Source organism: Sporobolomyces koalae (genome assembly GCF_050403365.1).
Source record: "Sporobolomyces koalae JCM15063 DNA, S_koalae_JCM15063T_v1_ctg3, whole genome shotgun sequence".
Classification (NCBI taxonomy): Eukaryota; Fungi; Basidiomycota; class Microbotryomycetes; order Sporidiobolales; family Sporidiobolaceae; genus Sporobolomyces; species Sporobolomyces koalae.
In genome coordinates this window covers 97,037-123,036 of record NW_027481768.1, presented here as the reverse complement: position 1 = coordinate 123,036, position 26,000 = coordinate 97,037, and the positions used below count along the sequence as shown (strand labels likewise).

The 26,000-nt window shown below is 55.5% G+C and overlaps 10 protein-coding genes across 10 annotated transcripts; 4 read left to right on the top strand and 6 right to left on the bottom strand.

Moving 5' to 3' along the window:
- Positions 1-449: 449 nt before the first annotated feature.
- Positions 450-2,822, top strand: JCM15063_004970 (potassium channel family protein; the record flags this gene model as incomplete). Its single annotated transcript, XM_076676073.1, has 8 exons — positions 450-643; positions 700-1,143; positions 1,228-1,334; positions 1,461-1,795; positions 1,856-2,028; positions 2,107-2,489; positions 2,555-2,623; positions 2,689-2,822. 8 exons carry the CDS (start codon positions 450-452, stop codon positions 2,820-2,822), a joined length of 1,839 nt encoding a protein of 612 aa, XP_076536611.1.
- Positions 2,823-3,111: 289 nt separating this feature from the next.
- On the bottom strand, positions 3,112-3,782 carry JCM15063_004969 (roadblock/LC7 domain-containing protein; the record flags this gene model as incomplete). The annotated part of the gene is made up of 5 exons (XM_076676072.1): positions 3,112-3,155; positions 3,221-3,278; positions 3,344-3,597; positions 3,657-3,714; positions 3,780-3,782. The coding sequence occupies 5 exons, from the start codon at positions 3,780-3,782 to the stop codon at positions 3,112-3,114; spliced, it is 417 nt and encodes a 138-aa protein (XP_076536610.1).
- Positions 3,783-5,261: 1,479 nt separating this feature from the next.
- JCM15063_004968 (RlpA-like double-psi beta-barrel domain-containing protein) lies at positions 5,262-7,007 on the top strand (the record flags this gene model as incomplete). Its single annotated transcript, XM_076676071.1, has 6 exons — positions 5,262-5,512; positions 5,588-5,698; positions 5,777-6,400; positions 6,464-6,537; positions 6,607-6,815; positions 6,891-7,007. The coding sequence occupies 6 exons, from the start codon at positions 5,262-5,264 to the stop codon at positions 7,005-7,007; spliced, it is 1,386 nt and encodes a 461-aa protein (XP_076536609.1).
- Positions 7,008-8,094: 1,087 nt separating this feature from the next.
- Positions 8,095-10,008, bottom strand: JCM15063_004967 (pyridoxal phosphate-dependent aminotransferase; the record flags this gene model as incomplete). The annotated part of the gene is made up of 7 exons (XM_076676070.1): positions 8,095-8,198; positions 8,287-8,367; positions 8,470-8,758; positions 8,846-9,049; positions 9,130-9,442; positions 9,507-9,539; positions 9,608-10,008. The coding sequence occupies 7 exons, from the start codon at positions 10,006-10,008 to the stop codon at positions 8,095-8,097; spliced, it is 1,425 nt and encodes a 474-aa protein (XP_076536608.1).
- Positions 10,009-10,152: 144 nt separating this feature from the next.
- On the top strand, positions 10,153-12,979 carry JCM15063_004966 (uncharacterized protein; the record flags this gene model as incomplete). The annotated part of the gene is made up of 5 exons (XM_076676069.1): positions 10,153-11,635; positions 11,715-12,010; positions 12,085-12,363; positions 12,431-12,844; positions 12,923-12,979. 5 exons carry the CDS (start codon positions 10,153-10,155, stop codon positions 12,977-12,979), a joined length of 2,529 nt encoding a protein of 842 aa, XP_076536607.1.
- A 23-nt stretch (positions 12,980-13,002) lies between these two features.
- YPF1 (aspartic endopeptidase) lies at positions 13,003-14,754 on the bottom strand (the record flags this gene model as incomplete). Its single annotated transcript, XM_076676068.1, has 7 exons — positions 13,003-13,518; positions 13,592-13,675; positions 13,759-14,030; positions 14,098-14,128; positions 14,203-14,406; positions 14,468-14,593; positions 14,665-14,754. The coding sequence occupies 7 exons, from the start codon at positions 14,752-14,754 to the stop codon at positions 13,003-13,005; spliced, it is 1,323 nt and encodes a 440-aa protein (XP_076536606.1).
- Positions 14,755-14,996: 242 nt separating this feature from the next.
- Positions 14,997-18,587, bottom strand: JCM15063_004964 (uncharacterized protein; the record flags this gene model as incomplete). The annotated part of the gene is made up of 14 exons (XM_076676067.1): positions 14,997-15,266; positions 15,336-15,388; positions 15,458-15,693; positions 15,762-15,876; positions 15,941-16,243; positions 16,308-17,050; positions 17,129-17,187; positions 17,260-17,455; positions 17,519-17,647; positions 17,707-17,716; positions 17,787-17,822; positions 17,891-18,032; positions 18,103-18,186; positions 18,264-18,587. The coding sequence occupies 14 exons, from the start codon at positions 18,585-18,587 to the stop codon at positions 14,997-14,999; spliced, it is 2,700 nt and encodes an 899-aa protein (XP_076536605.1).
- A 488-nt stretch (positions 18,588-19,075) lies between these two features.
- On the bottom strand, positions 19,076-21,288 carry JCM15063_004963 (uncharacterized protein; the record flags this gene model as incomplete). Its single annotated transcript, XM_076676066.1, has 8 exons — positions 19,076-19,101; positions 19,218-19,385; positions 19,455-19,545; positions 19,634-19,781; positions 19,855-20,227; positions 20,295-20,513; positions 20,581-20,657; positions 20,726-21,288. The coding sequence occupies 8 exons, from the start codon at positions 21,286-21,288 to the stop codon at positions 19,076-19,078; spliced, it is 1,665 nt and encodes a 554-aa protein (XP_076536604.1).
- A 294-nt stretch (positions 21,289-21,582) lies between these two features.
- On the bottom strand, positions 21,583-23,679 carry JCM15063_004962 (cytochrome P450; the record flags this gene model as incomplete). The annotated part of the gene is made up of 7 exons (XM_076676065.1): positions 21,583-21,739; positions 21,828-22,003; positions 22,079-22,319; positions 22,384-22,616; positions 22,685-23,129; positions 23,204-23,318; positions 23,442-23,679. The coding sequence occupies 7 exons, from the start codon at positions 23,677-23,679 to the stop codon at positions 21,583-21,585; spliced, it is 1,605 nt and encodes a 534-aa protein (XP_076536603.1).
- Positions 23,680-24,333: 654 nt separating this feature from the next.
- OTU2 (deubiquitinase OTU2) lies at positions 24,334-25,992 on the top strand (the record flags this gene model as incomplete). Its single annotated transcript, XM_076676064.1, has 8 exons — positions 24,334-24,867; positions 24,937-25,094; positions 25,165-25,210; positions 25,289-25,409; positions 25,496-25,557; positions 25,626-25,738; positions 25,808-25,838; positions 25,915-25,992. 8 exons carry the CDS (start codon positions 24,334-24,336, stop codon positions 25,990-25,992), a joined length of 1,143 nt encoding a protein of 380 aa, XP_076536602.1.
- Positions 25,993-26,000: the final 8 nt, after the last annotated feature.

Genomic DNA, 26,000 nt, shown 5'->3' with positions numbered 1-26,000 from the left:
CTGTAATCACTAGCATGTGTACACAGCAAGCTCGAGCGATTGACATTGTGAGCAGAGAATGGTGACGTGGCATCGCTCACGTGCCGATTTTCCAATTTCATCAACATTTTGTCTAGAACCCTAGGCATGACGCTGAGCGCAATCCCGCGAGCGGTGCCGCAAACGTCTAACTCTCTCGCCCCCGCCCTCTCCTTGATCGGGAACGAGACAGCTTGCGCACATCTCACCAGCTGCGCCGACGACTCGATAGCATCTTGTGCGACGGTGATGCCGGATAGCTGGCTCGCGACCTTCTCACCGGCAAGTACTTGTAGTGTTCTTGCGACTCTTGCACGACTGACGACAACTGACGCCGCGATGGGCTACAACAGACAGTTACTGTCCGCACCCTCGACGAGAATAGCAGGGTCAAGGCGGATCATCTCCGACCTGGCTCGAAGCGATAAGCCATGCCTCACTTTTCACTCGCTCTGATGAAGGGGCCGCCTCATCCGGATCGCCAGCTGCGCTACCGAACAAAAACTGAGATCCGAGAGCACCAGGCAAAGATTCGATGGAGCAAACACCGCACATTCTCCCTGCTCGCTCATATCCTATCACCCCTGTCGACGCTCTTTGCGATTCCAGCGCTTTCTGAGCACTGGTAAGCTAATTCTCTTACTAGTCAGCTTCCAATATCTGACTCGCTGCTCTCCGTAGGTATGTCCAGAGAGAAGTCGACGGAACAATCGTCGCAACTCAGCCGGACCCGGCGCTCGTCGTCGTTGCGGGGAGTTTCCTCCTCGCGTTGTCGCTGGTGTCGAACGCTTCTATCCTCCTGCGTCTCCTTGACGTCCATTGTCGGCTTTTCACCGGAACGACTGCCGTCTTCGCCCTGTGCCAATTTGTCCTCGGATTAGTGACCGTTGTCATCTTTGGCGCGCAGCACGCACAGCCGGATGGCTATGCACTCTCGGCCGCGTTCTGGCTCACAGTCGTGAGTGCAGGAATTGCACTCGGCGTTGTGGTATCTCTCGCTATAGACTCTGTACGAGCGGGATGGTTCGCCGGACGCGGTACAGGCCTGACTGGCGAGCAGAGGTCGCTCGTGCTCGTCTGGAACTTCTTCATGGTGAATGTGGTGGTGGGTGCCGTGGCATATCGGTAAGTGTACAGACGAGTGGTCTATATTGTCATGTTCGAGCTTGGGCTGACATCCCCTTTCCTCGTGACCTGTCTCGAATCAAGTTACCTCATTCCGGGATCCACCTTTCTCGATTCGACATACTTTACCGTGCAATGCTTTATCACGGTCGGATTCGGCGACGTATTGCCGGAATCGGTTGGTGCCCGAGGTGAGCCTGATTCCTCTGCGACGACCGCAGCTCTTGTCAACGAAACGCCGTCAGCCGCCTAGAGGTTGATGGCGCACTCGTGCAAGACATACTGCTGACATCGTATATGCCTTCTTGTGCCAACAGCTTTCACGATTGCTTTCCTCACTTTCGGAATCGTCAACTTTGCGATCCTCCTCGCCTTCATTCGCTCGACTGCACTCGAAGCCGTCAAGGAGCGCTACAAGCGTCGCGAGAAGCTGACGATGGAACGCATCAAGACCCGGCACTCGACGATTGTCGCGAATCATTCGCGAAGGACTGCGCTCATGATCTACTTCAGCTGCGGCCTTTACCATCCGAAACATCAGAACAGCGCGACTTTTGAAGCGGAGCCTCATCAGCCTGTCGAGAAGCGCTTCACGTACGAGAAGAAGATTGAAGAAATCAACCGTGACCAACGTCAAGAGTTCCGCTCTCAGGTGAGAACGAGAGCTGGGAAACGTCTGATCCATCAGTCATTGAGCTGACATAGCTAATAGCTGGTGACGGCGCTCATCGGAGTGCTCCTTGTCTGGCTGCTGGGCGCGCTCGTGTTTGAGCACCTCGAGAGTTGGTCATATTGGGAGTCGATTTATTTCTGCTTTGTCTCAATGTCGACACTCGGACTTGGTGACTACGCGCCGCAAACTCAGGGCGGTCGCGCTTTCTTCTGGTAAGTTTCTCTTGCAGTGCGCTTCTCCAATCTAATGAAGTCATGGGTTTTGACATGCGCTCTTTGTTCGAGACGCAGTTTCTGGGCCCTGCTTGGAGCGGGTATCCTCACCGTCCTGTTCTCGGTTATCGCCGACGAGTACAGTGCACACTACAAAGAGACGTTCCAGCGAAACATCATCGCGACTTTCAGCCGTGGTAAAAGGAAGGAACAACCGCCGAAACAGAATCATACGAACAGCTCTCATTCAAGTCCGCAAGTCAACAAACCGCCGACTAATACTGTTGACGGCAAGAAAGAGCGGATCAATTTCATCGATACCGACGTGTCCGTGCAGGAGACTGAGCCGAAGCAGCGGTTGATCGGACTATTCTCCGAGACACACCTTCAATTGCGGCACCTTGCGACAGGAGGCTCGTCTGATTCAGATGTGATCGATGTTGTGGTGCGGCGGATTATGGGTAGGCGCCAAAGCCAGATCGCTCGTAGCTTGTCGTCTCACTGACATTTTTTTCTTTCGTGGCAGACGAACAAGGCTTTGCGGTTCGCAATCGCGAGCTCGTCGAACAAGACCAAGGAATGAAAGATTACATCTGTGAGTCTCTCCGCAAATCGGTGTCGGTTTTTGGAACCTTGCGAGCTAGACATTGGCCCGGACAGTCTCGCGAAACCTCTTGGTCAAGTTTCAAGAATTGGAAGCCCTCACGAAAGAGCTGCTCAAGGTTGCCGAAGACCTGGACGAACAGGCTGCCGAAGTCACGGAGAAAGTCGGCGGCTCCTCGCAGGCTGATTGAGGAAAAACGACTGAACGACAGTCTGCTTGTTGATCTTTACTTGTTGTTGTTTCAATGATTTATCTGCAACCTATCGTGTATTGACTTCTTCTCGTCGCTCTCGGTGAGGATGCACAACGGCCCGAGCGAGATGAGCGGCCGAGGTATTCTCCGACTCCGTAACCGCATACAATCGACAGATTTCTTGATGCAGAAGGGGTATAGTATTGCCAAGGTATAGGGGGTTCTGTGCGCGCTCCCGCTGTTTCAGCTTATTGTAAGTCGATTCCTATCAGAGCGGCCTGCGAGCTCAATTCGTTGGGTCTTGCACGACAACGAGAAGGTATTGCTCATCTGCAGATCCTCATGCTTAGCAACACAGTCTCGGAAGATGTAAGAGTGTGTCGAGAGGAGCGTACGAGGCGTGATCATAAGCTCGTGGCGTTTCGTGCGGATCCGTAGGAATCGCAAGTCGTCCTACATTGGGCCGCGCACCGCGTCAGACTTCGATTCAACTCGCACTTTGGAGAGTGGGCACTCACTTCCTGGTCCTGATCGAGCCCTCGGACATCCGTTCCTACCGCCTCGACCATCCGCACCGCCGCTTTCGCGTACTCTCTCGCGAGCTCGCTCGTTGGCGGTCCGGATTCCGGGCCATCGACCTCGTCGTCCTCGTTTTCTGTCCCTCCTACAATGCTAGATCCTACGTCGGTAGTAGGCGGAAGAGCAAAGAGGGAACCAGCAGATCGAAGGATGATGCCGTTTGGTCGCGATAAGACGAGGACACCTCGGACGTCTGCGAGACGAATCGGTCAGCTCAACAGAGAGCTCGGAATCGCCATTAAGAGGGCTCACTCTTGTATGATGTGAGGCGTGTCAGGGTTGCATCAACTTCTGGAGGAGCCAAAGATGCCTTTGGGCAAGATTGCGCTAGGTCAGTCGTGCGTCTACACGGGTCACTAGCTACAGCAGACGTACCATGTCTACCGACAAGCTTGTATCGGCGTAGTGTGGGGAAACGAAAGAACGTCTTTCGGATTCAACCCTCTTCGTTGCGCTTTTCCACTTCGACGATTCAAAATGCGACCGAGCTGCTACTCACCTCGGCGTTTTGGATGCACTCGCGACGCACGAGAACGTGCGGTCTCGACTGCTTGACGCGCCTATGGGTTCGCCTCTATCCCCGATGAGCCAACGCTCCTGCGTGTTACCTTCGCCGAGATACAGTAGACCTACTGCAATGCACTCTCGCATGCACAGCTTGACAACAATCACTGAGAAGTCCTCTCTTCCAGGACATTTCTTCCGCAGCTCAAGCACCCCGGATCGTTGATCAGCTATTGCAAGGGGTACTCTCCTTACATACCCTGTGCCGATGCTTGGCCTCGCGCGCTTGCTACAGTACCTATCAAAGAGAGGTACTCTACAGCTGATTGTGATCAATCGATCGAGCTTGAGGTGGCCAAAGGCGACACGCCCATCTCATCCTGTGTCTACCTCAAGCTTGAACATACTTGCGATACGGTCGAACTGCGGTCAGTTCCTCCTTCACTTCGTACGGGATCCTGATCGGGTGTCCTTTATTATGTGGCGACGTCTTCGCTTGCGCAATTTCAGAGCGCACGGACAGCGTCGTCCGGCAGCGCTCCAACCTGCATGGATGGTCTGCTACTGTCGTTATCACCCTTTGTCTGCAGGCGGCCTATGCGCCAGCCCGCTGTCGATTCGCGACTTGCTTTTGTTCAAACTTCAAAGAGCCCTTTATGTGCGTGTGCGTGTGCACGGGCACGCGCGTCAGAGACGCGCATATGGATATTCGATCAACAACTGCGACGCGTTCTGTGACGCCACGTAGTCGTGACAGACGCTCTCTGAGATCATCTACAGACTCAAGGACTTAGCAGTCTAGTAGCTGCCACGCGCAACGCACGCCCGTCCCGAATGCAGGACGATCAGAGATGAATCATGGCACGCTGTCAACTTTGTTCTGCGCGGGATTCACGCGTCGCGCCGCGCCACTGCGCGTAGAAGGACACTCAACTTCTTGGCCGTTGCGGGCTTTGCTTTTGTCGATGCGCCTCCCTCTCTCTTCGCTCCCCTCGTCTCTGCATCTCACGCAACCTCTCGCCTATTCGCCCGTCGCCCGTCAACTCGAACCGGTTTCGATTGACCAGACTCTTCTTGCCTCGCTTCGGCCTTCCTCGACTCTCGACACTTGCACGCGCACGCGCTTCCTCGCTCGCACGGCACCCTTGTTCTCGCTCTCGCTCGCTGCTACAGTCTCGCCATCCTCTCGCATCGTCATTCCCGGCTAGCATCTCGTGAGTTGGTCTCTCTCACTCTGGTAGGCATCGCCTCTCGGTTGAGCATTTTCACCGAGGGGTCCGTGGAAACGACACAAAGCGAGACGCTGACACTCGCGACATTTTCTCCACATCCCGCTCAGCTATCCACGTCAAAATGCTCTCTACAGTTGCCCTTCCCCTCGCTGTCGCAGCCCTGTCTTCAGTGTCTTCAGTCTCTGCGTTCCAGCATGGTCACTCGGATCGCTCGCTACACTCGCACCTCTCGTTCAAGCGATTCAACGCTCCCCCTGCCAATGACTCGCGCATGGTCAGGCGAGTGAAGCGCGGTAGCGAAAAAACCTACTCGACGACGGCCATCTGGTATGCCGAGACGGGCTGGGTCGGAGCCTGTGGCGAATCGTTCAGGTGCGTCTCCCTTTGAAGCGATAGCAACCGTCGGAACTCGAGAGCTAACCCCGAGGCCTTGGCATGTTCGCTCAGCGATGACGACTTGATCGTCGCTCTCCCGCTTGAGCTTTACCCCAAAGTGGACGAAGTGTCCTATCTCTGCGGCGAGAAAGTGACCGTTACGAACGACGCGACTGGTGCATCGTGAGTTGCCATGGGTTCCGCAGCAATCACACGCGCGCGCGCAGTTTCCTGACCCTGATTTCGACGGCTCGTGCGCAGTATCACCGCGACCGTTGCCGACGCCTCGCAACGCGCCGACTTCACCATTTTCACCAAAGCTGGCTACCAGGCTCTCGGTGGTGATCTCGACGAAGGAGAACTCTCGGTCACGTACCGCTTTGCCAACTCGTCGCCGAGCGTCTCGTCGGCCCTCCCCGAATCTTTCTCGACTTCGGCAGTCGCTGGCGCCAACGAAGCTCAGAGCACCGTCAAGGCGGAGACCACAACCGTCAAGCCTGCCGCCGTGGTGACAAGCGCTGCCAAGAAGCTCGCTGCGGTCCAAACCCCTGCTTCTTCGTCTACCACGACCTCTGCCCCCGCCGCTACCGCCACTTCCAGCTCCACCGACGACGATGAGGACGACTGGGTTTGTGAAGACGTAGCTGATGACGAGACCGACTCGTCGGACGATGCTTCGGACAACTCGTCTTCATCGGCGCAACCCGCTGCGCAGACGACTCCTGCCGCGGCCAAGCAGACCACCACGCAAGCTCCTCAATCTTCGAGCACGACGACCTCAGCTGCTCCCGCCTCGACGTCAAAGGTTTACGACTCTTCCTCGGGCTCGAACCTCTCGCTTCTGAGCTCGGCCGGCATTAAGAGCTTCCTCGGAACCAACACCAAGTGAGTTGCAGTCATCATGTGCTCGTGATTCGCTTGTAGATACTGACAAATCAAAACGCACAGTGCAATCGCATCGTGGTACCACGCTAGCTCGTCCCAAGACTCCACCAACGGACACTCGTGGTGCTACTACCCTTGTCAGTGTTTCTGTCATGACTGATTTCATCGAGATGCCACGTCCTGACACTCCTTTCGCGGTCTACCAGACAACGATGCCACTCCCGGATTTGCCATCTCGCTCAAGACGATGCTTGCCAACTACGGCGGAGATGCTACTGCGGCGCGCCAAGCGTACTGCGGTCTCGAGGCGGTCGTGACCACTCCCGACGGTACCTCATTGACCCTCTACGTCGCCGATGCCTTTGACGACACTTGGGTCCGCACTCCTACGTCGATCGACGTCATGTACGATGCAGTGAGCTTCCGGCTTTTCCCCCCGGGATTTCCAGGATATGGCAGCCGCGCTTACCCTTTTTCCCGTTTCACGCAGTTCACGAAACTCTTTGGCAAAGCCACGAGCAACAAGAACGACGTGATCACCGGTACCAAGTGGGTCTTCACCGGCAACCGCAACCAGCAATACGCCTACAACTCTTCCGGAAACTAAGCCCTTCCCCGGGTGATCTGCCGCCGCTCGCAACTTTCGAAACTTTCTCTGGGCACTCGTCCCTCTCTTTTTCCAGTCGTTCCATTCTGCTTTTCCAGCATCCGCAACAACATCACCAAATAACATCGACGCGTCTCTCTCGCGCGTCCACTCTTGATGCCATCATCTCTGGTTAGATGATTCGCAGCTCTCTCGTTTTTGCCTTTCCCTCGTGACCATGTAGCAACGCCCTCACGCTCTTTTTGCTTTCATACTCTCTCATTCTCTCCTATGCGTTGGACGGACATTCTCGATTTGCATTCCTCTATCGCCTTTCTTATTTTGTTCTTTGTTATTGGGTATTTACCTTGGAGGGTCCTTTTCGGTACTGTTCCTTTGAAAGGATTGTTTCCCGTCTTTGAATATTGTACACTAAAAGGGGCAGGAACCAGATATGAATATGAAGCTTCGAAGAGCTTTGACATAGATTGCTCCCGAAGGTCAAAATTTACGAATCCGGCTCGATTTCGGGAGCTGTCCTTGTCGAATAGGCTGACCACAAGATCCGAGCGGTCTGGATCGAGTACTCGAAGCTAGCGACGGACCTCAAGGGTAGGTTCAAAAGATCACAACGGCAAACGACGATCGGTGAGTCTCAGCTCAAGACGTCAATTGCAACATGCTGGTCTGTCTGGATTCCCCGACTCCCCAGGTATTAGTCTACAACCGGTTCCACATGGTAACCCAAAGGGGTCTCGTTCATTGCAGTGGCTTCTGATGCAAGTGCCAAATCAGACGCTATGAGGCGACGAAAGAGACGCACCAGGTAAGCCCATGGAAAGCAGTCATTTACCAAGAACGCTTTGGCTTCTGTGAACGACTTGAATGACCCTTTGTTAACATACTCCGAGGGCCATACAGCAAGACGCAAGAAGCTCGAGGTTGTTCTGATGCGGTTCAAATTGTCAGCAACAGAAGAATTTGGAGAGTGAATCGGAGGTTATGCAGCTTCTCGAGGCTTCGCTCGTGGTATCTGGCTGTCCATGAATAAATACAAAATAAGATAGAGTACACGTTCTACAAAGGCTACAACGATTTCGCCTATCCACTACTTGGTAGTTTTGAGATCCTTTCCAAACATCTCGTGCAAATCTTTGCCATCCTTCTCGGCTTGTCGAACCTTCTCGACAACCCTCTGCATCGCGTCGAGTCCTGATTATCCCAAGACGAGAAAGGTCAATCAGCTGGTCAAGAGGGGCCAACCGGGAAGAAGGGAAGGTGAAAAAAGACCTTTGCTTACCTCGATCGAGTTGCTCCAATGGCGGACCGAATGAAATCCTGACGAATTTGTCACACGGCGAATCGAGCAAGTTACGACGGTCTGTGAGGTGCGGCGAAAAGAGAGAAAGTTTGAGCTCTCGTTAGTTAGGACCACAAGCTTGGGGCATTCCTGGCAAAGAGAGCGCGAGATAAAAGTTCGTACTCGAGGGATTGACATCGAAGAATTGACCGGGCACGACGATTGTGCGCTCCTTGAGCAATTCTTCAAAGAAGACCATGCCGGACGAGAGGGGTGCCGGAAGTTGACGGAGGTCCAACCAGATGTAGAACGTCGCGTTCGGGGGGTTCTTGACCTCGAACCCAATCTCGCGGAGGCGTCTGAGTACGTGGTCTCGCTTGGTTTTGAAGTGCGCTTGGAGAGCTTTTCGATCAGATTTGACCCGCTCCGGCTCGAGCAGCGGAAGTGCCGCGCGTTGCAAGATGTGAGAAGCCTATCGAAAGACGTTGAGCGCGACAGGAGTCAGCGCCAGACGTTGCGTGTACCAAGTCGACCGAAGCGCTCGAGAGGCGGAACTTACTCCACCGTCGATGAAACCTCCGCTCTGGCCGATCGCGCGAATGAGGGTCTCTGGCCCAAGTACCCAACACACCCTCCATCCAGGCAAGCGGAAGCCTTTCGTGAGACCTCCGATCAGGACCACGTTGTCGTCATTGACGTCTTCGATGAATTCGGCGGCCGAGACTTGCTCGAGGCCTTCCTCGTAGATGTACTGGTCGTAGAACTGATTCACGTGAAATGTTCGAGGCTGTCAGTACCAAGGCTGTCCTGACAAAAGATACCGTCAAGGAGGGAGGATTGTACTTCGTCCAAGATGAGCGTGGTTCCCTTCTTGCGAGAAATCTGGACGAGCTTGTCGAGTTCATCACCGTGAATGACTTGTCCAGTGGGGTTGTGCGGGTTCGAGAGCATGACTGCCGACAAGCCGAGCTCGTCGATTTGTGCTTCGAGCTTGTCGGGATTGAGGTGGTACGCGTCCTCCTCGCGCAGGATCGAAGGCAGCGGCACGATGCGCTTGAAAGTGCCGAGGATCTGGTCGTAGCAAGTGTATTCGGGAACAGTGTAGGCGACGAGTACGTCGCCGATCACCGCCGACACTCGGGTCAACCCGGCGCGACTGGGACGCTAGATGGTCAGTCCGCGCTCAACAGAAGAAGTTGGGCCGTGCGGACAAGGCGTACCCTCCAGGAACAATGCAGACGTTTTTCGACGTGCTATGGGACCAGAACCTCGTTGTCAGACTGGGTCTGTTCCATGCGGAAGAAAAGAATAAGGAACAGACTATTGTGATTCTTTGCCTTTGCGGTACAGCTCGTTGTACATCTTGGCGACTGCTTCGCGCAGGGCAGGTACTCCCGAAGCCGGGGCATACTCGTTGACATCGGCGCCGCCCTCAGCGGACAACTCTTCGAGGTTGATCGAGGTCGGTCGGGGCGCGATGCCTGGAATGGGTCCCGTTTCGGGTGCCCCTTGACCGCAATTGCACCAGTCGGGATTGGATGCGCTGAATCCATTCGCCGTTGCGCGCTCAGTCACATACAAGACTCCAGTTGAACCAGGTGCAACAACGCCTGGAACGACGTGGGGCGCTTTGCCCTCGGTGTGGTGAGAGTGCCCGGGCTCGGACCGGAACAGCTGGTGAGCTTCGCTCGACGACTCGTGCTTGCGATCCTCTTGCGACATGACTGCTGCTCTCAGGCGATGGGAGGGGTGCGAGAGAAAGATTCGCGCGCAGCACATGTCATTCATGACACGTGCGTGTATGCGGGTAATGTCATGACCGCGATTCTTTGCAAACAGGCCACTGCGAGCAACACTTAGCTCGCGATGGGTCGCCTACGCCAGAGCACCCTTCACGTTCGCGATACTGGTTCGGTACGCGTCTCGAGTGACTCGGCGCGCCCTCGATCGTCTCGCTCGCCCGGACCGTCCTCGCCCCCACTCGCCTCGTCTCGGAAGCGCCAACGTGAACCGGTTAGGCGAGCATTCGACCATGGCAAGCGCGCCGCAGACGAATTACACAGTGCAGGTGAAGATGTGAGCGACAGCGACCGCCAAAGCAGCTCGCACGTGATGAGACAGCCGTCTCCCAGTCCGGGTTCCGACTCGAACGAATCCGACGCGGACAACTCGGAAGAGACCGATGATTCTGAAACCGACTCGGAGGAGATGCTCGACCTCGAAGCAGAGGACGACGAGGAGTATCAATCGGGAGACTCGCTCGATGAGGATCAAGGCGGCAATAAGCGACGCAAGCGAAACAAGCGCAAAGCTCAGACACTGCCTCGAGATGAATCAGAGGGAGAGTCGGACGAGACCTCCGATTCGAATCTCAGCGAGCTACAGCCCGTAACTCCGAAGAGGTCCGTGAAGGTCTCGAAGAAACGGCGCATCGTCGAATCAGATGAGGACGAGCACGACGCGCCTACACCATCCTCGAAACGTTCAGCTTCTCGATCACCGACAAATCCGTCCAACTTGAAAGTGAGTGGCGTCGCTTCACCCGAATCGCCAAAACGCCTCTCGACACGGCCACAATCGGCTACCCAACCCCTCGCGTCGCCAAGTCGACCGACCGTCATCCTAAGTGACAGTGAGCAGGATCTTCCTGCAGCTCGTCCTCCTCTTTCGAGCACGAGAAAGAATCGCGACAAGAAGCGAAAGAGGGCGGTTTCTTCTTCGGGAGTGTCCGCTGCTTCTCAAGACGAACTGGTCTACGAACGTCGCACTCCGCGCGATCCAGGATCAGGCAAGTCGACCAGAGTGGCTGATCGAACAGCAACACCGCCCGAGACGAAGCAAGAACGCGCCGCACGGAAACGCAAGAGCTCCGCTCGAGCGCAAAAGCGACGGCGATCGGCGGACGAATCTACTGGCTCGGACAACTTTGTCGTAGATGACGACGAGCCATTGCAGTCGGAAGAGTGGGATGAAAGCGAACGAGAGCGAGTCTATGGCAAGGAGGAAGCACGAAGAAGAAGGAAAGAAGCAGACAAACTAGTGAAGGCGGATCAGGAGGCGCTCAGACAAAAACGACTAGCAAAGAGTCAGCGGGCCGAGAAAGGGAAAAACAAGGCAAGGGCGGTGGCAGATAGCGACGAGGACGAAGAGCCAGTAAGGCCCACAAGGCGGCCTCTGAAAAGGAAGAACTCGGGTGAGGCACGTCAAGCGGAGGCTGGACCAACGAGTGAGGAAGATGAATCCGATGATTTGGAGATCTCGGGTGAAGAGACGGTCCTGGAGCAGAAACTCCGGAGTACCAAGTCGGACACCGCCGACAAGTTTGCGATTATTCGGGCTGCACGCGCCCGTGAGTGTTTCGCCTGCGCTCACGACCGACTTCTCGTATCTGGCTTCGCTGACTTGGCTTACTGTCCTGCCTGCTTCAGAAAAACAATCAAGTTCGCAAGTCGTGACGATATTGTCAAGTGACGAGGAAGCCGCATCGCAAAAACCGCATCCCACCTACATGGGCCAATCCGACGAGGCCGAAGAGGATTCCAGCGGCTCCGAAGATGGTGTCGAAGTCGAAATTGTTGAAGACGACGCTGCAGCTTCCGAAACTTCCGACTTTATCGTGGCCGATGAAGAGGGAGACGAAGCAAATGGAGACGCCGAGCGTCAGCTCAGCGAGTTACGAGAACGCATGAATAGCCAAACATTACCCTTCATGCACTTCGTCCACGTATGTACAACTTGCGCTCCATCGCTCTCTCGAGCCGAAACACTCACGAGCTAAACTTGGCCTCGATATCCCAGACCTACATCCACTACCTCGTCCATCTGGTTGCGGCACCTGAAACTGATTGGCTCGAGCACGAGCAATTCCGGGAAGCGAAACGCCGTGTCGAACGCCGCATCCGAGATACCATCGTTAGCCTCGTCGAGTCGCAAGCATGGCTGCCCAAATTCAAGAACGCACTTGATAGCTTTCCCGAGTTTGCTGTTACGAGCCTAGGCGCCATGATCGAAGACCCGCCTTGCGAAGCTTGCGCCCAGGGCAAGATCCGACGCGCGACGTTGATTGGCAACCTCTCTGTAAGCTCTGACATCACTTGGTTCTCCTCTTCTCTATCGCAGAGACTGATGCCACGTCTGCACTCAGGGTGATAAATACGATCCAGCAACCTTGCTGGCTCTCGATCCTTCCTCCTCTTCCTCCTCCTCCTCAAGCTCCTCTTCATCCTCCGATGAGGATGACGCGGAAGATGCTAGGCGAAATGCTCTCTTTCCCCCGAGAAAGAAGCGTAAGAGCGGCAGAAGCGACTTCAACCTCGGCAAATACTGCGCAGGTCGTGCCCTCACGTATCACGAATTGAAGCATTGGGCATTCTTGACAAAGCGAGAGCTCGAACGGCTTGTCAAACCACGCCTCGATCGCTTGACCCAACCAGTCGAACGGAAGGAGGGAGTCTCTACGAAAGACTACAAAGCGCAGAAGAAAAAGGTGCGTCGTGCCCGAGAGCGGGATGCCAAGAGGATCGCGAGCGAATGGGACCGAGAAGGGAGAATCACCGATGTCAGTTGTCCAATTTTTCCCCTCGATCTTCCCTGGCTCTTGCGCGTCTGACACTACCAACGATCCTCTCATTTGTAGTTCGCGGTCGAATTGGAGCACAAACTCGAGCAAGCGCAAAAACATTTCTCCAGGTAGGAAAGGGTTCTTTCTTGCAAGACTCACAGTACCTTCGAAGCCCTACTTCGCAACACTCGTCCGCCATCCACCTCGACGCTGGTCGTCTCGACAGTCGGTCCCTCAACGCTTCTTCCCTCGTCTTTGATTCGCTCCTGGTCTGCGCTGTCGTCCTTTGCTGTTTTCTCCTTCTCCTTCTCCTTCTCCTTTCCCTCCTTTCCCTCCTTTTTCTCCTTCTCCTCGCGAGCCTTCCTCTCCTCGTCTCCATCTTCCCACTTCCATACCTCCGCACTCTCGCCCCTGATGAGCGACACAAGAGCGACGCTTCCAACACACGCCGGGCTCAGGTACAGCAGCGCCGGCTGAGCAGCTTGGAACCTATGCATGACGAAAATGGTCGTAGCAAGTCCGAGCACGTAGGCCAGGAACGTTGCGCGAAAGTAGGGTTTCGGGAACGATCTAGATGGACGAGGCGGATTCTGCGAGTGGGCCACAGCTCGTTTGATTGCGAGATGGTAGTCGAACCTGAGCGCGAGGGCCAGGAACGAACCGGGCAAGACCTGTCATTTTCACCGTAGAGGTTTCATCAATGTCGAAGAGATGAAAGAGCACGAATGGACACGTCTCGCTTACAATGTCGCCAAGTCCGAGCAGAGTGAAATCCTTTGCATTTGCGAGATCCTTTGGAAAAACGATTTTGATCGGCGCATCAAAGTTCTTGGGAAACGAGTCGCGACTTGGGGCGTCAGATCCTTGGGAATTGCACGGGGCCTCGAAACGAACGCAATTGCGAGTCTCACCTTTGCGACCGAGACCATGACATCGGCCTGTTGACCAAAGACGGCTTTGCTTCCAAACACCCACCACACGTCGTAGAAGAAGAGACCACCAAGGAGGATCGAACCAGTCAGAAACGAGTCGACGTAGAAGACCGAGATCGCCGAGTATGCGAACGCGAGCGCGAGCGTATTGGACAGCACCCAGTGTTGAGTGTATTGCTGAGAGACCGTCAGCACGGCAGCGCCGATTCCGGCAAAAACGTGTAATTTGGTGAAGGAGAACTTGAATTGGGCTGTCGTTGCGAATGGCCCGTCAGCAGGAACTCGAAAGCAGACCGAGCCGGCCCGGAGCTGATATACCTTCGGTGTTCTTGTCGAGACGTAGCCTGTACTGAACGCGTGTCACAAATAGAGTATGAGACACGTGATGAGCTTGGAAAGAGCGCGTAAGAAGAGGAGACCAACCTTGTCGAACTTTTGTAACCGTCGCTCGCCGATGACGCTCTTGCCCAAGTCTCCAAGAGCTTTGACGAGCGCTCCTGTACCCATGATGGCGAGATAACCTCCTAAGATCTTGTTCAAGAGGGCTTTGTCCAGGTAGCGGAAAGCGAGAAACAATCCAAACAGCACGCAACTGCCCAAAATCGGAAACAGGTACGCATCCTCGGCCTGACAAGGTCGATTCATGTTCAGGGCTTTGACACCGGACAAGGTTCCACGAGAGACTCACGGTCAATCGGTCGACTTCGTTCTCCTCTTCCTCTTCGTCCTCGTCTTCAGCCTCGTCCGACCCTGATTTAGCGTCACGTTGCTTGTCTCCACCTTGCTTCCATAGCTTCTTGACCGATTTTGGAACCTGCCATGTGAGGAGAACCCGAAGAGGTCAGACTTGACGTGTTCGGCACTTTCTTTGGGTAGACGACGTACACGGATTGACGCGTGCGAGGCAGTATAGATTGGCACAAGCGCTCCAAGCAAGAGTGCGCCGTATGAGCGGTACAGACCCTCTGAAGTCATGAAGGAAGCCGACAGAGAGATGAGACAGAGCAGGCTGCGCGCGTGCGCCTCAATAAATTTCCAATAGGGAAGCTGACAGCATTTGTACGGAATAGAACGGGTATCATATTAGCGAACACGGAGGACCGGTGAAATAATGGGGGTAAAAGCGAGAAACACAAAGGTAGACAAGGCGAGATGCGATTCAAGCGAATCAGTGGACAGCTGACGGGCACAGACAAATTGGAGAGGGGCAAGCAGCGTTAAATGACCGCGCGTAATGCGGAGATGCACCCAACGTCTTCACCCTTGTCGAGTTCCTCTTTTGTGACGGGATCTCGCCATACTCCGTCGTCGTCGACTTTGCCGTACCGATGGGTCGATTGGTTCGTGCGCAACTGGTCCATCCAATCGGCCACGATCTGAGGATTGTCGACGAGCACGTTCGCTTCTTGCGAGTGCCAGAACGATTGCGAGTCGAGATTGCCATTGCCCAGGATCGCGCACTGACCATCAACCGCGAGGAACTTGATCTGCATATCGAAATGTGGCATGTCAGTGGCGAACATGACAGGGTACCCTATCACTAATGCGCTACTCACGTGACAGTTTCGGCTCTTTGCAATCGCTCGAATCGGACGAATTTGATCTTTGCCTGTATGAGCGAAAAGTTCCTAGATCGTGAGCATACTCTACTGTCATCAGGAAGACATTGTATACTCACCCGTGTACCAGTATACATGCAAATTCTTCGACTTGCCCCGGCTGATCAATTGCGAATACAGCCGCGCAACGACCTGTTCGTTCGTGCCACCCTGGAACGGGATCGATTCTCCCTTGTCGTTGAAGCCGAGATCGAGGAAGAGCGTCACTTGAATCCCTTCCTTGAGTTTACCGCCTCGCGAACAGGCCTCGACGATCCCTCGAACGATTGGCTTGGCGTTGAGGGTTGGCGTTTGACTGCAAACCCAACGATCGATCAGTCAACCGTACTCGCCACAGCTCGCTTCAAGTGAGACGCAGCGCACATGAAGACGTTGTTCTCGGCGTAGCGCAATGCGGCGAGCCAAGCGGCATCTTGCGGACACCGAATGTCGTTGTGACCCGGCGAGCCATGAGGTCGACGATTGACGAGCGCGATGGCTGCGAGTGACGGGGCACGTCATGTGAGCGCTAAGTTGCTGATGAGCCGTTTGAAACTACTCACGGCATGGTTTGTGCGAACGATGCAGCATGTGCGGCTTGAAATCGCTGATCAAATTCTCATCCTCGATGGCAGCTTGAATCTCCGTGAGGGCTCCCGCGTTCAGCGCTTTGGATAGCGCTGCAAGTCGTGCACTGCTGCTGGTGCCCTTCGTAGGCGAGGTCGGCGAAGGGAGCTCTTTCTCCTTGTTGTCCGCATCGCTGATCGAGGGGGTTCGTTTTGGAGGAGCCAAGCCCGAGGATGCGTCAGCGGCATCGAGGCCGGGTGGTGAAGAGGCTTCAGGGGCCGCTGCTTGGTGTGCCGAATCTATTCTCGGAAGCTCGAATCAGTATAAGGGGAATCGACCTGTAGACGATGGGAGTATACTGACTGTCGATATTGAGCTGTAGCGGGGCCCGCTCGGATTTAGGCTGTTCAAAGTCTCGTGAAGTGACCCCTCGTGCTTGCAGGTTCTGCGACTCGGAGTTGGTAGCTTCTCCTGCAACGCTCTTGTCGCTCTTCTTGCTGTGCAGCTCGACCCCACTATCGGCAACGCTGCTTCTTCCTTCGAGATAGGAAGCAGGCACTTCTGTCGGAGCATCGGTGGGAGTGTCGAGAGAACGGACCGCCTGTCCATGCGGCGACGTCGAGATTCCCGCTGCGGCCGATGGAAGCGTCACGCTTTCGCGCTGCGAGCTCGGCGCGGGTTGTTGTCCCCCCAACCCAAGTGCCAACCCCTTCTCCTCCCGCGCCTTCTCGACCAACTGCATGACGAGACTCGCGAACCTGCCTCCTCCATGTTCACCTTCACCCTCCTCGGGCGTAGTGGTACCGGTTCCACCTCCAAACCAAGCAAGTCGATGAGGACCCGGTGGCGCTCCCGGTGTGTTCGGGGTCGAATCTCGTCCCCACCACTCGGGAGGTGAGAGGCGGTCCTTTTGTTCTCCTTTCTTCGCCTTGGCGTCTTCGCGCCCAAGGAGGATCCGAGCGGCTTTCGCTGCTTTCGCCACGTCGATCTGAGCGAGGTAGGCATTCGCGTCGGAAAAAGTGTATGCGAAAGGTTTCGGCGCGAGTGGAGAATAGGGGGATGGTTCCGCGAGACAGGGCAGTGACGGTGTGAGAACGTTGTTCCATCTGATCATCATTGAAGCGATATCAGTTTCAATCGTTTTGGCACAACAGGAGAGCCAAAAAAAAACAGAAAAATCTCACGAAATGAGAATGTTGTCGTAGATGGAATCGACAATATGACCTTCGAGGTGAATCATCATCTAGAGAATATGGCAGGACCGCGTCAGGAACAACCTTTGAGATCGTGTGACCGCGCACCGAGACCCATTCACCTCGAGGTTTGGCCGATCCTGGATATTGTTGGAGTTGAGAATGGCGATCTTGCGATCTACGACCATTGCCTTCTGATGGAACGTGCCAACGAGGGGTCGGTGGAAATTGACGACCTGCAAAATGAGGTTCTCGACTTCTTTCGGGTCAGGGAGACCAAGTGGAATCCACGTCGATTCTGATACGGGAACGTGATTGCTGTCAAGGCGGCTCCAGTCCGTCAGTGCCAGCCGCGATCGAGCCCAAGCCGATTCGTCTTACTTCCACAACTGAGGAATCGCTCCGCGATCCCACATGACTTTGACAACAATCTTCTGTCCCTTGCGACTACCTACTCGCTTATTCAACTCGCGCAGGCCCGCCGCAACCGTGTTGACAGAATCGGATGGTCTGCACACGATAGTGTCAGCTTTCGGGCACTTTTCGATTCCAAATCGAGCCAAGCGTACTGCCAATAATCTGTAGATATCGAGTTCCGGGTCAATACAGGAAAAGCGTCAAGGCTAAAGCGCGAAGACGGAAGACTGACTCGTTACGAGGAACACTTCTTTCTCTGCGAGCACGACTGAAAGGGAGCAGGACGTGAATGAGCACTAACTCGGGTTGTTGCGACGAAGCGGTACAGCTACTCACTGACGTCGTAGTAATGGCGCATGATGTCGGGAATGGTCGAGACGATACTGAGCGGGATCGTGCCTTGGGTTCCGAGGAGGGATGGCGAGACGTTTCCGGCGAGTGGATCTCGCGTGAGGCAGGTCAGCACATCAGAGTACATCTGAAGAGACCAGAAAATTATCAGAAAATTGAGCCAGGGCGGAACTAGCGCAAGAGGCTGCGATGCTCACTTTGAGGAACAGATCGCTGGGTCGGGAAGGGAAATTGCCCCGCTTCGCTGCTTCGTCGAGCTCGGCTGGAGTCCACTCTCGTCCCTGCACCCACACGAAGATCGCAAGTTGAGCACGCACTACCTTGAAGGATGAGCACAGTGCTGGGTGGGGTTCCTTACGTAGACGAGGTCTCGCTTGATGAAGAACCTGCGGTACAGTCGCTTGACCGGGTTTGGTTTCGGAAAGAGGCGCTTGGCTGCTTTACCGGGGGACAAGCCGTGCTTGCCGCGTGCCCATTCGACATGGTCGAGGCCATCATCTTTCGCTTTGCCCTTGTCGGCTCGTGCAGGCGAGAGGGAAGCTGCGATTGCTGCCGACACGGTGCGGTCGCGGTTGAGCATGAGATCGAGCGGTGGGAAGGGAGAATGGCGGGTGTCTCCCGCATGGGCGGACGACTGTCGCTGCGGACCCGCAGGTTTGCTCGCCGTGGCCTTGTCGTCCATCGGTTCAACGGATCCGGATACAGAAGACGGCATTGCACTCGCTGGCAGTAGCACCGGCGGCAGCGAGAGAGACGATAGTTAATGACGTTCGCAGCGGCGGCTTGTCCGGTACTGCGAAGACTCCGTCGGGGCCGGCGTACTTTCGCGAGGTGTGCAAGTCGACTGCGGAGTTGAAACCGCAACGAGAGCGAGTTCAGTAGATGAACGAGAGACGCAGTGAAGATGAAACTGCCGCGACCAATATTGCAAATGCACGAAGCGTCGAGGCGGTGCCAAGTCTAGGTTGCGCAGCTCTCGTCCAACTAGTCGTTCACAGCGTACATGGAAAACAGTTTCAGACGGTTTCCGAGTCAAGCCTCTCCAGTCGAATCGAAAACAACAAGTGAAACAGTGCAAGCCATTTCTGCCATGCGGAATCTCCATTCTACGATTAGTGATACAGCTGATGCGGTCTATATGCGCTTCCTCGAAGCGGCGGATCCTGCCGTCTACGAGACGATCACGAGGTCGTCGACTAGAGTGCGGAACGACCAAGTCAGAACAGAAAACTGAGAGCGGGTTGGGTCGAGCTCGACGCTCTGGCTTTCTCGCCGTACGCGCGGGCTCAATGCAATACAAGATTGGACTTACTCGGTACACAATACGTCTCGCCTAGATCCAAGACGCCCATTCGGCCTTTCTCGTCCTCGTTCGGATCGTCGAGAGTCTTGACGCCCGCCTCCTCGACTGCTTCTTGCAACTCGATGATCGCCTCGAGCGATTCCGATTCGGCTCCGACAAACGTGCCAAAGTGGATCCCTACATTCGAGAACAAGGGCGTCAGGTCCTGCCTCGACAGCTCAAAGTGTACTGGGCGAACGGGCTCACCGATTGAATTGCGACTCTTGACGTCGAGGTGAATGTCGACCCCGTCTGATGGGCTACCATGCAGTGCCGATGCAATGTTCTCGTGATGAAGCTAGGAACGTTTCCCGCGTGAGACAGTGCCGCATGCGAAATCCGTCAGTAGTGAGCACGATGCTGCCGTGAGGACGAAATGAGCTCACCCTCAAACCGACTGCACTGACGAAACCGAGACTGCCTCCGCGCCAGATCGGGATGAAGCTCAGGTCGAAGGGACCAAACTTGCGCCCGATCTCTTCGAATGCGGGGCAAACCTCGTTCGACTTGCGGTGCGGGCGATAACCGGTATCCCTATCAGTAGACAGACACTCAATGTCAGGCTGCTCTGAGAGGCAATCGGAGCAAGGATGAAATCGAGACGCACCCTCCGTGGTACACTGCCCCTTTGCGCGTCATCCTATGCTGGTACTTGGCAGCAGGCGTACCCTCGAGTGCCTTTGCCCGAGTCGAGATCGAATTCGCGAGTGCCTCTGCGGCCTCCGAGACGACATCGGCTCCCGACGAGTCTGAAGTATAGGGGTTCGGGCGCGGGACAAAGTCGGATTCGGGCCCAGGCTTCGCTGTGCTCGCGGGCGAAGCGGTAGGTGAAGGAGTAGGGACATCAGGTGAGGGCTCGTTGGATGACTCGTTCGAGTTCTGGGCGGGAGCTTGGGTAATCGTAGGAGGGCCCGAGTAGACGAGATGTTCGACGACCCAGCCACACCACAATGTCGAACCTTGATCTGCGGGTGATCGACCTGTGTGCGTGTGCGGAAGAATTCAATTAACCGGACTAGTGGGAACGTCTCGAGAAGGAAGACCAACCCGAGTTGTGCTGAGCGGGAACACAAGTGAAGCGTATCCGTTCGCGGTCGAACCCGTTTGTGTCTGACGCAGCCGCCTCGTCTTCGATCTTGGCCAGAGTCGTACCCACGGGTGACTGGTAGACAAAGTCGCGAGGCGAGAGTTGCACATCGTCCCACCAATCGAGCTCGTACACCTGAGACGCGTCAACCCCGAGCGACATGACCCATGCCTTGTTCTCTGGATACAAAGTTTTCAAGCGTTAGTCGTCAACGTGCCTGCTGCTGACTCGGAGAGCGGCACGTGCCTAGCGGTACAAAGAATTTGACCTTTGGCCATTTCTCGAGCGCGGCTGTGACCGAATTGAGATCGAGATGGTCGTAGCTTGTTGGACAATGGTTCACTGTGTCAATCTATCGTGGCATGCCAGGATAAGACGGTAACTAGCTCACTGGTTGTGACTGATCAGGATCGCGTCGACTCCAGGCAGATCTTGGGCCTGACACGGTGGAGGTCGCAGTCGTCCAGGACCAGTGTAGCTTGTCGGACCCGCTCGCTCGGAAAAGATGGGATCAAACAACAGCTTGATCGTGTTTCGTTTCTGGGTCCGAGTCTCTTCGTCGCTGTCCTTGACCGACTCTTTCTCGGTTTCAGAATCGTCTTCGAGCGGAATCTCGACGTATGCCGCTGCGTGTCCGAGCCAGGTCCCTCGCAGGTACTTGGGTCGTTTGCGCCCATTGTCGCCCTCGTTTCGACGCCTCGCGTCCTCCTTGATCTCGAGTTCATGCACTCGAACATCTCCCCAATCTGGTTTGAGGACCTTGAGCTCTCGTGCAAACTTGTGCTTGTGCAGGTGGATCTTGGGCCACCCGAACCAGGACCCGCCAAAGATGAGTTGCGATGCAGACGGCGTCGAAGCGGACGGCCACGGGTTGCGGAACGATCGGTGTCCAGTGATCGTAGTGTAGTGATGTTGAGGCCGGTTTGGCGTGTGGTGTGCTTTCTCGGTACCCATACTTGGGGCCGAAGGTGAGGTGAGTGGATCAATGATAGGAGGGCTTGGCATTTCCGATCTATAAATTTGCAATTGACATCGATGACGACGCTACAACTTTTTTGCTGGTTCCCTCTCCCTCTCTGTCCCGCTGAGAACGTGACCGATGGTCTCGTTACGCGATACGTCATTCCATGAGCGGCTCGCTATCTGGAGAACAGAAGAGACAAAATCGGAGACCTGTTTCATAACTACAATACAAACACAAAAGGCGGATGTACGGAGAAGAAAGAGGTACCGCGTATACGAGCGGAATCATTGAGCGGGTTCGCGCAGCTTGAACCCAATCTGGCATCCGGTCGGTTTCCTCAAGAAACCCTCGACTACGTCGAGCTCTTTCTGGTTCGGGTCCACCAGCTTGAAGTCGTAGCGGTACACGAGAGTTGCCATGAAGCAGAACAGTTCGATCATGCTAGAGATCGGAATCGGGTAGAAAGAGGAGAAACATCAGCTCTGTGCTAGCTTGGACGGATAGAGTGATACCGAAGAAGGGCACTTACGCAACGTTGCGACCAACGCACGACCGTGGACCGTACGAAAAGATGTTGAGCTGCTTCTCGAGCTGTCGCGCCTTGTCCTCGCTTTCGAGCCAGCGCTCAGGCTTGAAATCGGCGGCATCGGGACCCCAGAACTCGGTCGACCAGTGAATCGTGTACGAAGGGACAGAGAGAACAGTCTGGAACCAGCAAATGAACCTTCGCGTCAGAGGTAGAACGGGCGGGCGTCAAGAGCGAGAGAAGCAGAAGCGTACGCCTTTAGGGAACACTTCGCCGAGCACTTCAGTGTCGTCCATCATGATGCGCGGGAGTCCAATGCCCGAGGTCGAATGTCTGCGTAGTGCCTCGTTGATACAGGCTCCAAGGTACGGGAGCGCCTTGACGTCGTCGTAATCGAGCACGCCCGAGATGCCTTTGCCCGCGAACGCTTCGTCCAGCTCTTGCTGCAGCTTCTTGTACGCATGAGGTGTCGAGACAATCTGGAACAGGATTGCGCTGGAGCCAAATGATTGTCAGACGTTTAGGGTGCGCCGTAAGTGACTCGGAGACGTAAGCTCACCATGAAGAGTTGGAAGTCGTGTCGGATCCGGCAATCAACTGAGTGAGCGCCTCCATCGTGAGCTCGTCCTTGCTCATCGGTTGACCGTTCTCATCCCGGCCCGCTTGAAGGTGCGACAAGATATCCTTGCGATCAAGGGCACCCTGCTGCAGACGCTCGTTGACGCGAGTGCGGGCGATACCAGTAAGGTTCTTGACTGACGCGAGTCCACGAGCATACCACGGGTCGACGTACTGCGACACGATAATGAATTGCAGTCAGGAAACGAAACCATGCGAGGAGAAAGAGGTCCGAGCGGTACCTTCATGTATGGTCGAATCCACGGCGGCAGACAGCCGAGAGTTGCAGAGTACTCTCCGCGCTCGTTGAGGATCTGGACCCCTCCGGCATGCATGACCGTACCATCTTCCTTCGTGATCGTGACAATATCGGCCGCGTCGCGCTCGAGCATGCCGAACGGCGAACCGAATGCGAGGTCGCCAATGATGTCGAAAGCGAGCGCATTGAACCAATCGAGCGAGTCTACGACGGCATAGCCCTTCATACGCTCCCCTGAAGTCGGTGTTGTCTTTTTGGCTTTCGCAGCGAGTTCGTCCCATTTCTTGAGGAGGATGCTCACGGTCGAAGCGATGTATGGTTCGAATTCGCGCACAGATTTGGGTGCAAACGTGTGCGAGACAATCTTGCGCTTTCTCGTGTGTTCGGCCCGGTTGCGCGTGTTGAATAGCCCACGCACAGGAGAAGCGCTGTGACGGACGAATAGCCATCACTGCCCTGTCAGCCCTCTGTCTGCGACCCGAATGATACGAATTATACATACACGAAGGCATCGTAGAAGTCCGACTTGATGCTGCCGCTACCGTGCGCATAGACGATCGGGAGTGCAGCAGGATCGGCGACCGAGACTTCGTTCGGACCGATTCGAACGAATTTCCCTAGAGCACGAGCGAGGTACCGAGTCAGTCTCAAACTCTAGCAGGTGTAATGCTGCTACGAAGCGACCGAGTACGGCATCCCGCGCGTTTTGTAGCCTGGCTGAGGAGACAAATGTGACTGACCATGTTTGAGGTGTTCCTTGTGCACCATTTCACTGCGCCTGCCATTACGCGCCTGCTTCGCGAGCCACCAGCGTGTATAGCCGGCCGTGAACGGTCCAGGGAAGCGTCGGAGCGGGGCGAGAGACGTGAAGTGGGGAAGCAGGACGTAGAGCAGTGAAAGTCCCAAGGGAGCTGCAAGAAGGGCCACGGCAATCGCGGAAGGCTCGAAGAAGTCGGTCCAGGCGTCAGAATGTGTCATGGTGAGCGTGAGGAAGTCGAGTAGGATAGCGCGAGGAGGTTGAAACCGAGGGTGATGCAATTAGTCGTCTGTCGGATCGCTCGACAACGATTTGCAGTAGAGCGCTGGCGAGCTTGCTTCTGTTGTCGAGACTTCCAGAAGAGAAGAAGGAGAGATGGTATCCGGAGCGGGGCAGACGCACCGGCGTGCGCACGCGCTCAAATCTCGGCGGCCCGCGTCAGAACTTTCGATCGTTTTTGATTTGCCGATACAGTTTCTGGGCACGAATCTGCGTATTCAGGCTCCGGAAAAACCTTCTCGAGCGAGTTGTTCGGCAGGCGTCTCCACGGAGGTCGCGCCTGCCTCGCTTGCATTTCTCCGGACAGCCTGTCGTCGACAGGTCAACGTCGCGGCACGGCATGTCAGTGCTTCGGCTCCTACAGATTCTTTCCCGCGCTCCTCTTTGAATGATGCCGACAAGCATTTTATTCTAGTCCGCGGCTCTAACCTTTTCACCCACATTTTGTTTCTTATCAACTTGTGAATCCCTGGAGTCGAGGATGTGGCCAAGCAGACGTAGCCCGAAAATCTCGGACTGGTAGAGGGATGGATGAGGATGTGGAAGAAATCCGAGCCGAACGTTCGGCCTGAACTCCCTCATCAACGCCACAAAAGATGGCTACACCTGCCGTACAGCACCACGAGCACAACAAGGAAGTACTAGCGTCGGTCGCGTCGACGCTCCCGCCCGCAACTTCGGGACCCAAGATCAACCCGCTGCTCGCGCGGGGTAAGCTCAAGCCGGCCAAGAAGCCCAACAGCAGCACGAACAAGGTCAAGAAGGGCAAAGCGAAGGAGCTCGTGCAGGACGTGCGCGCAGCGAGACAAGACGAGCTGCAGGTCATCTCGACGGGAGACGACGGAATCGACCCGGCCGAGGAAGGCGATGTGCTCGACTTGGCCGACCAGCTTCTCGACCAGCTCGACAGTCAGCTCGGCGTGAATGATGACGCATCCCTTGTGTCGTCTCAGCCGATCGAACCGCTGGCGAGCAACAGCAGCACATCAAGCACATCGAGCAAGTCGAGCACGAGCAGCAGTGGTACCGCGCGGGAACGCCTGCACGACTTCAAGGAAGGCATGATGGGCGCTTTCCGGCAACACGACGGCAACGGAGAGAAGAAAGTGTCGCGCCAACAAGCCCGCAAAGTCTGTTTCGCGTCTCCGCTCCGCGCCGAAACCCAGAGACGAGCTGAACCCACAAGGTGATATGGTCAGCTACGAAAAGCGGATCACTTTGAGCAGCAGCGACAGCAGGCAGCGGCAGAAGTTCTTGCCGAGAACGATCAGTCAGTCGAGCGGGAGCGTTCTCAGATCGACGCCCAGCTCAAGAAGCTCAAGGTGCATGTAAAAGAGGTCGATCCCGATGGTCACTGGTCAGTGCTGCTGTTCTCGTCACAGCGGGGCCAACAATGTGGAGAATCTGACCAGAGGCGACGTCCACAGTCTGTTCTCGGCGATTGCGGATCAAGCCAACTTTCTCAAACTTGCCGTGAGTCAACAGCTTCTGAAGGGAACCTCATCCTTTCCACTGTGCTGATGTAGTATAGCGTCTCTGTTTTCGGTGTAGCCTGCGAAAGAGGATTACCACTCGACGCGAACGCACGCTTCGAACTACCTCCGGGCGCACCCTGACGACTTCCTTCCGTTCCTCGTGAGCGATGCTGACCCAGACATGCCTATGAGTCCCGGTAGGTAATATCGCAGGCGCGGAGTCGGGCAAGCTTTGCTGGGCCAGGAGTGATTCGAGATGGCTAACTGCTCGTTTGTCGCGCAGCCGAGTATTCGAGATATTGTGACACGGTGGCCAAGACTGCTGAATGGGGCGGAGAGCCCGAAGTAGGTTGATCAGAGCGTTTCATACGTATGAGATGCCGCGTATTGACCAATGTTCGCCACTCCGCCAGATCCGAGCACTGTCGCTTCATTATCAAGCCCCTATCTATGTTGTGCAGGCCGGGACGCTAGAACCCGTTGCGCATGGCGAGGACTTGCCAATGGAACGAGCGATGCTCATCTCGCAAGTCTCGCGCGCCGAACTCTCCAGATTTGGAAAACGGCGGGCTGACTGAGCTTTGTGGATTGACAGATATCACCGGAAGCAGTACGGTCTTGGCGAGGTGAGTCTGGGTCTTTCCATGCTGATTCGAGGAGAAGAGCTAATCCCGTCCTGGGCTCTCTTCCTTGTCTCGCCAGCACTACAACTCGCTCCGACCGTCAACACACGGCGCGCCGCATGTCTTGACGATGCTGACGTCGAAATCTTTGACGTGATGGGCCGG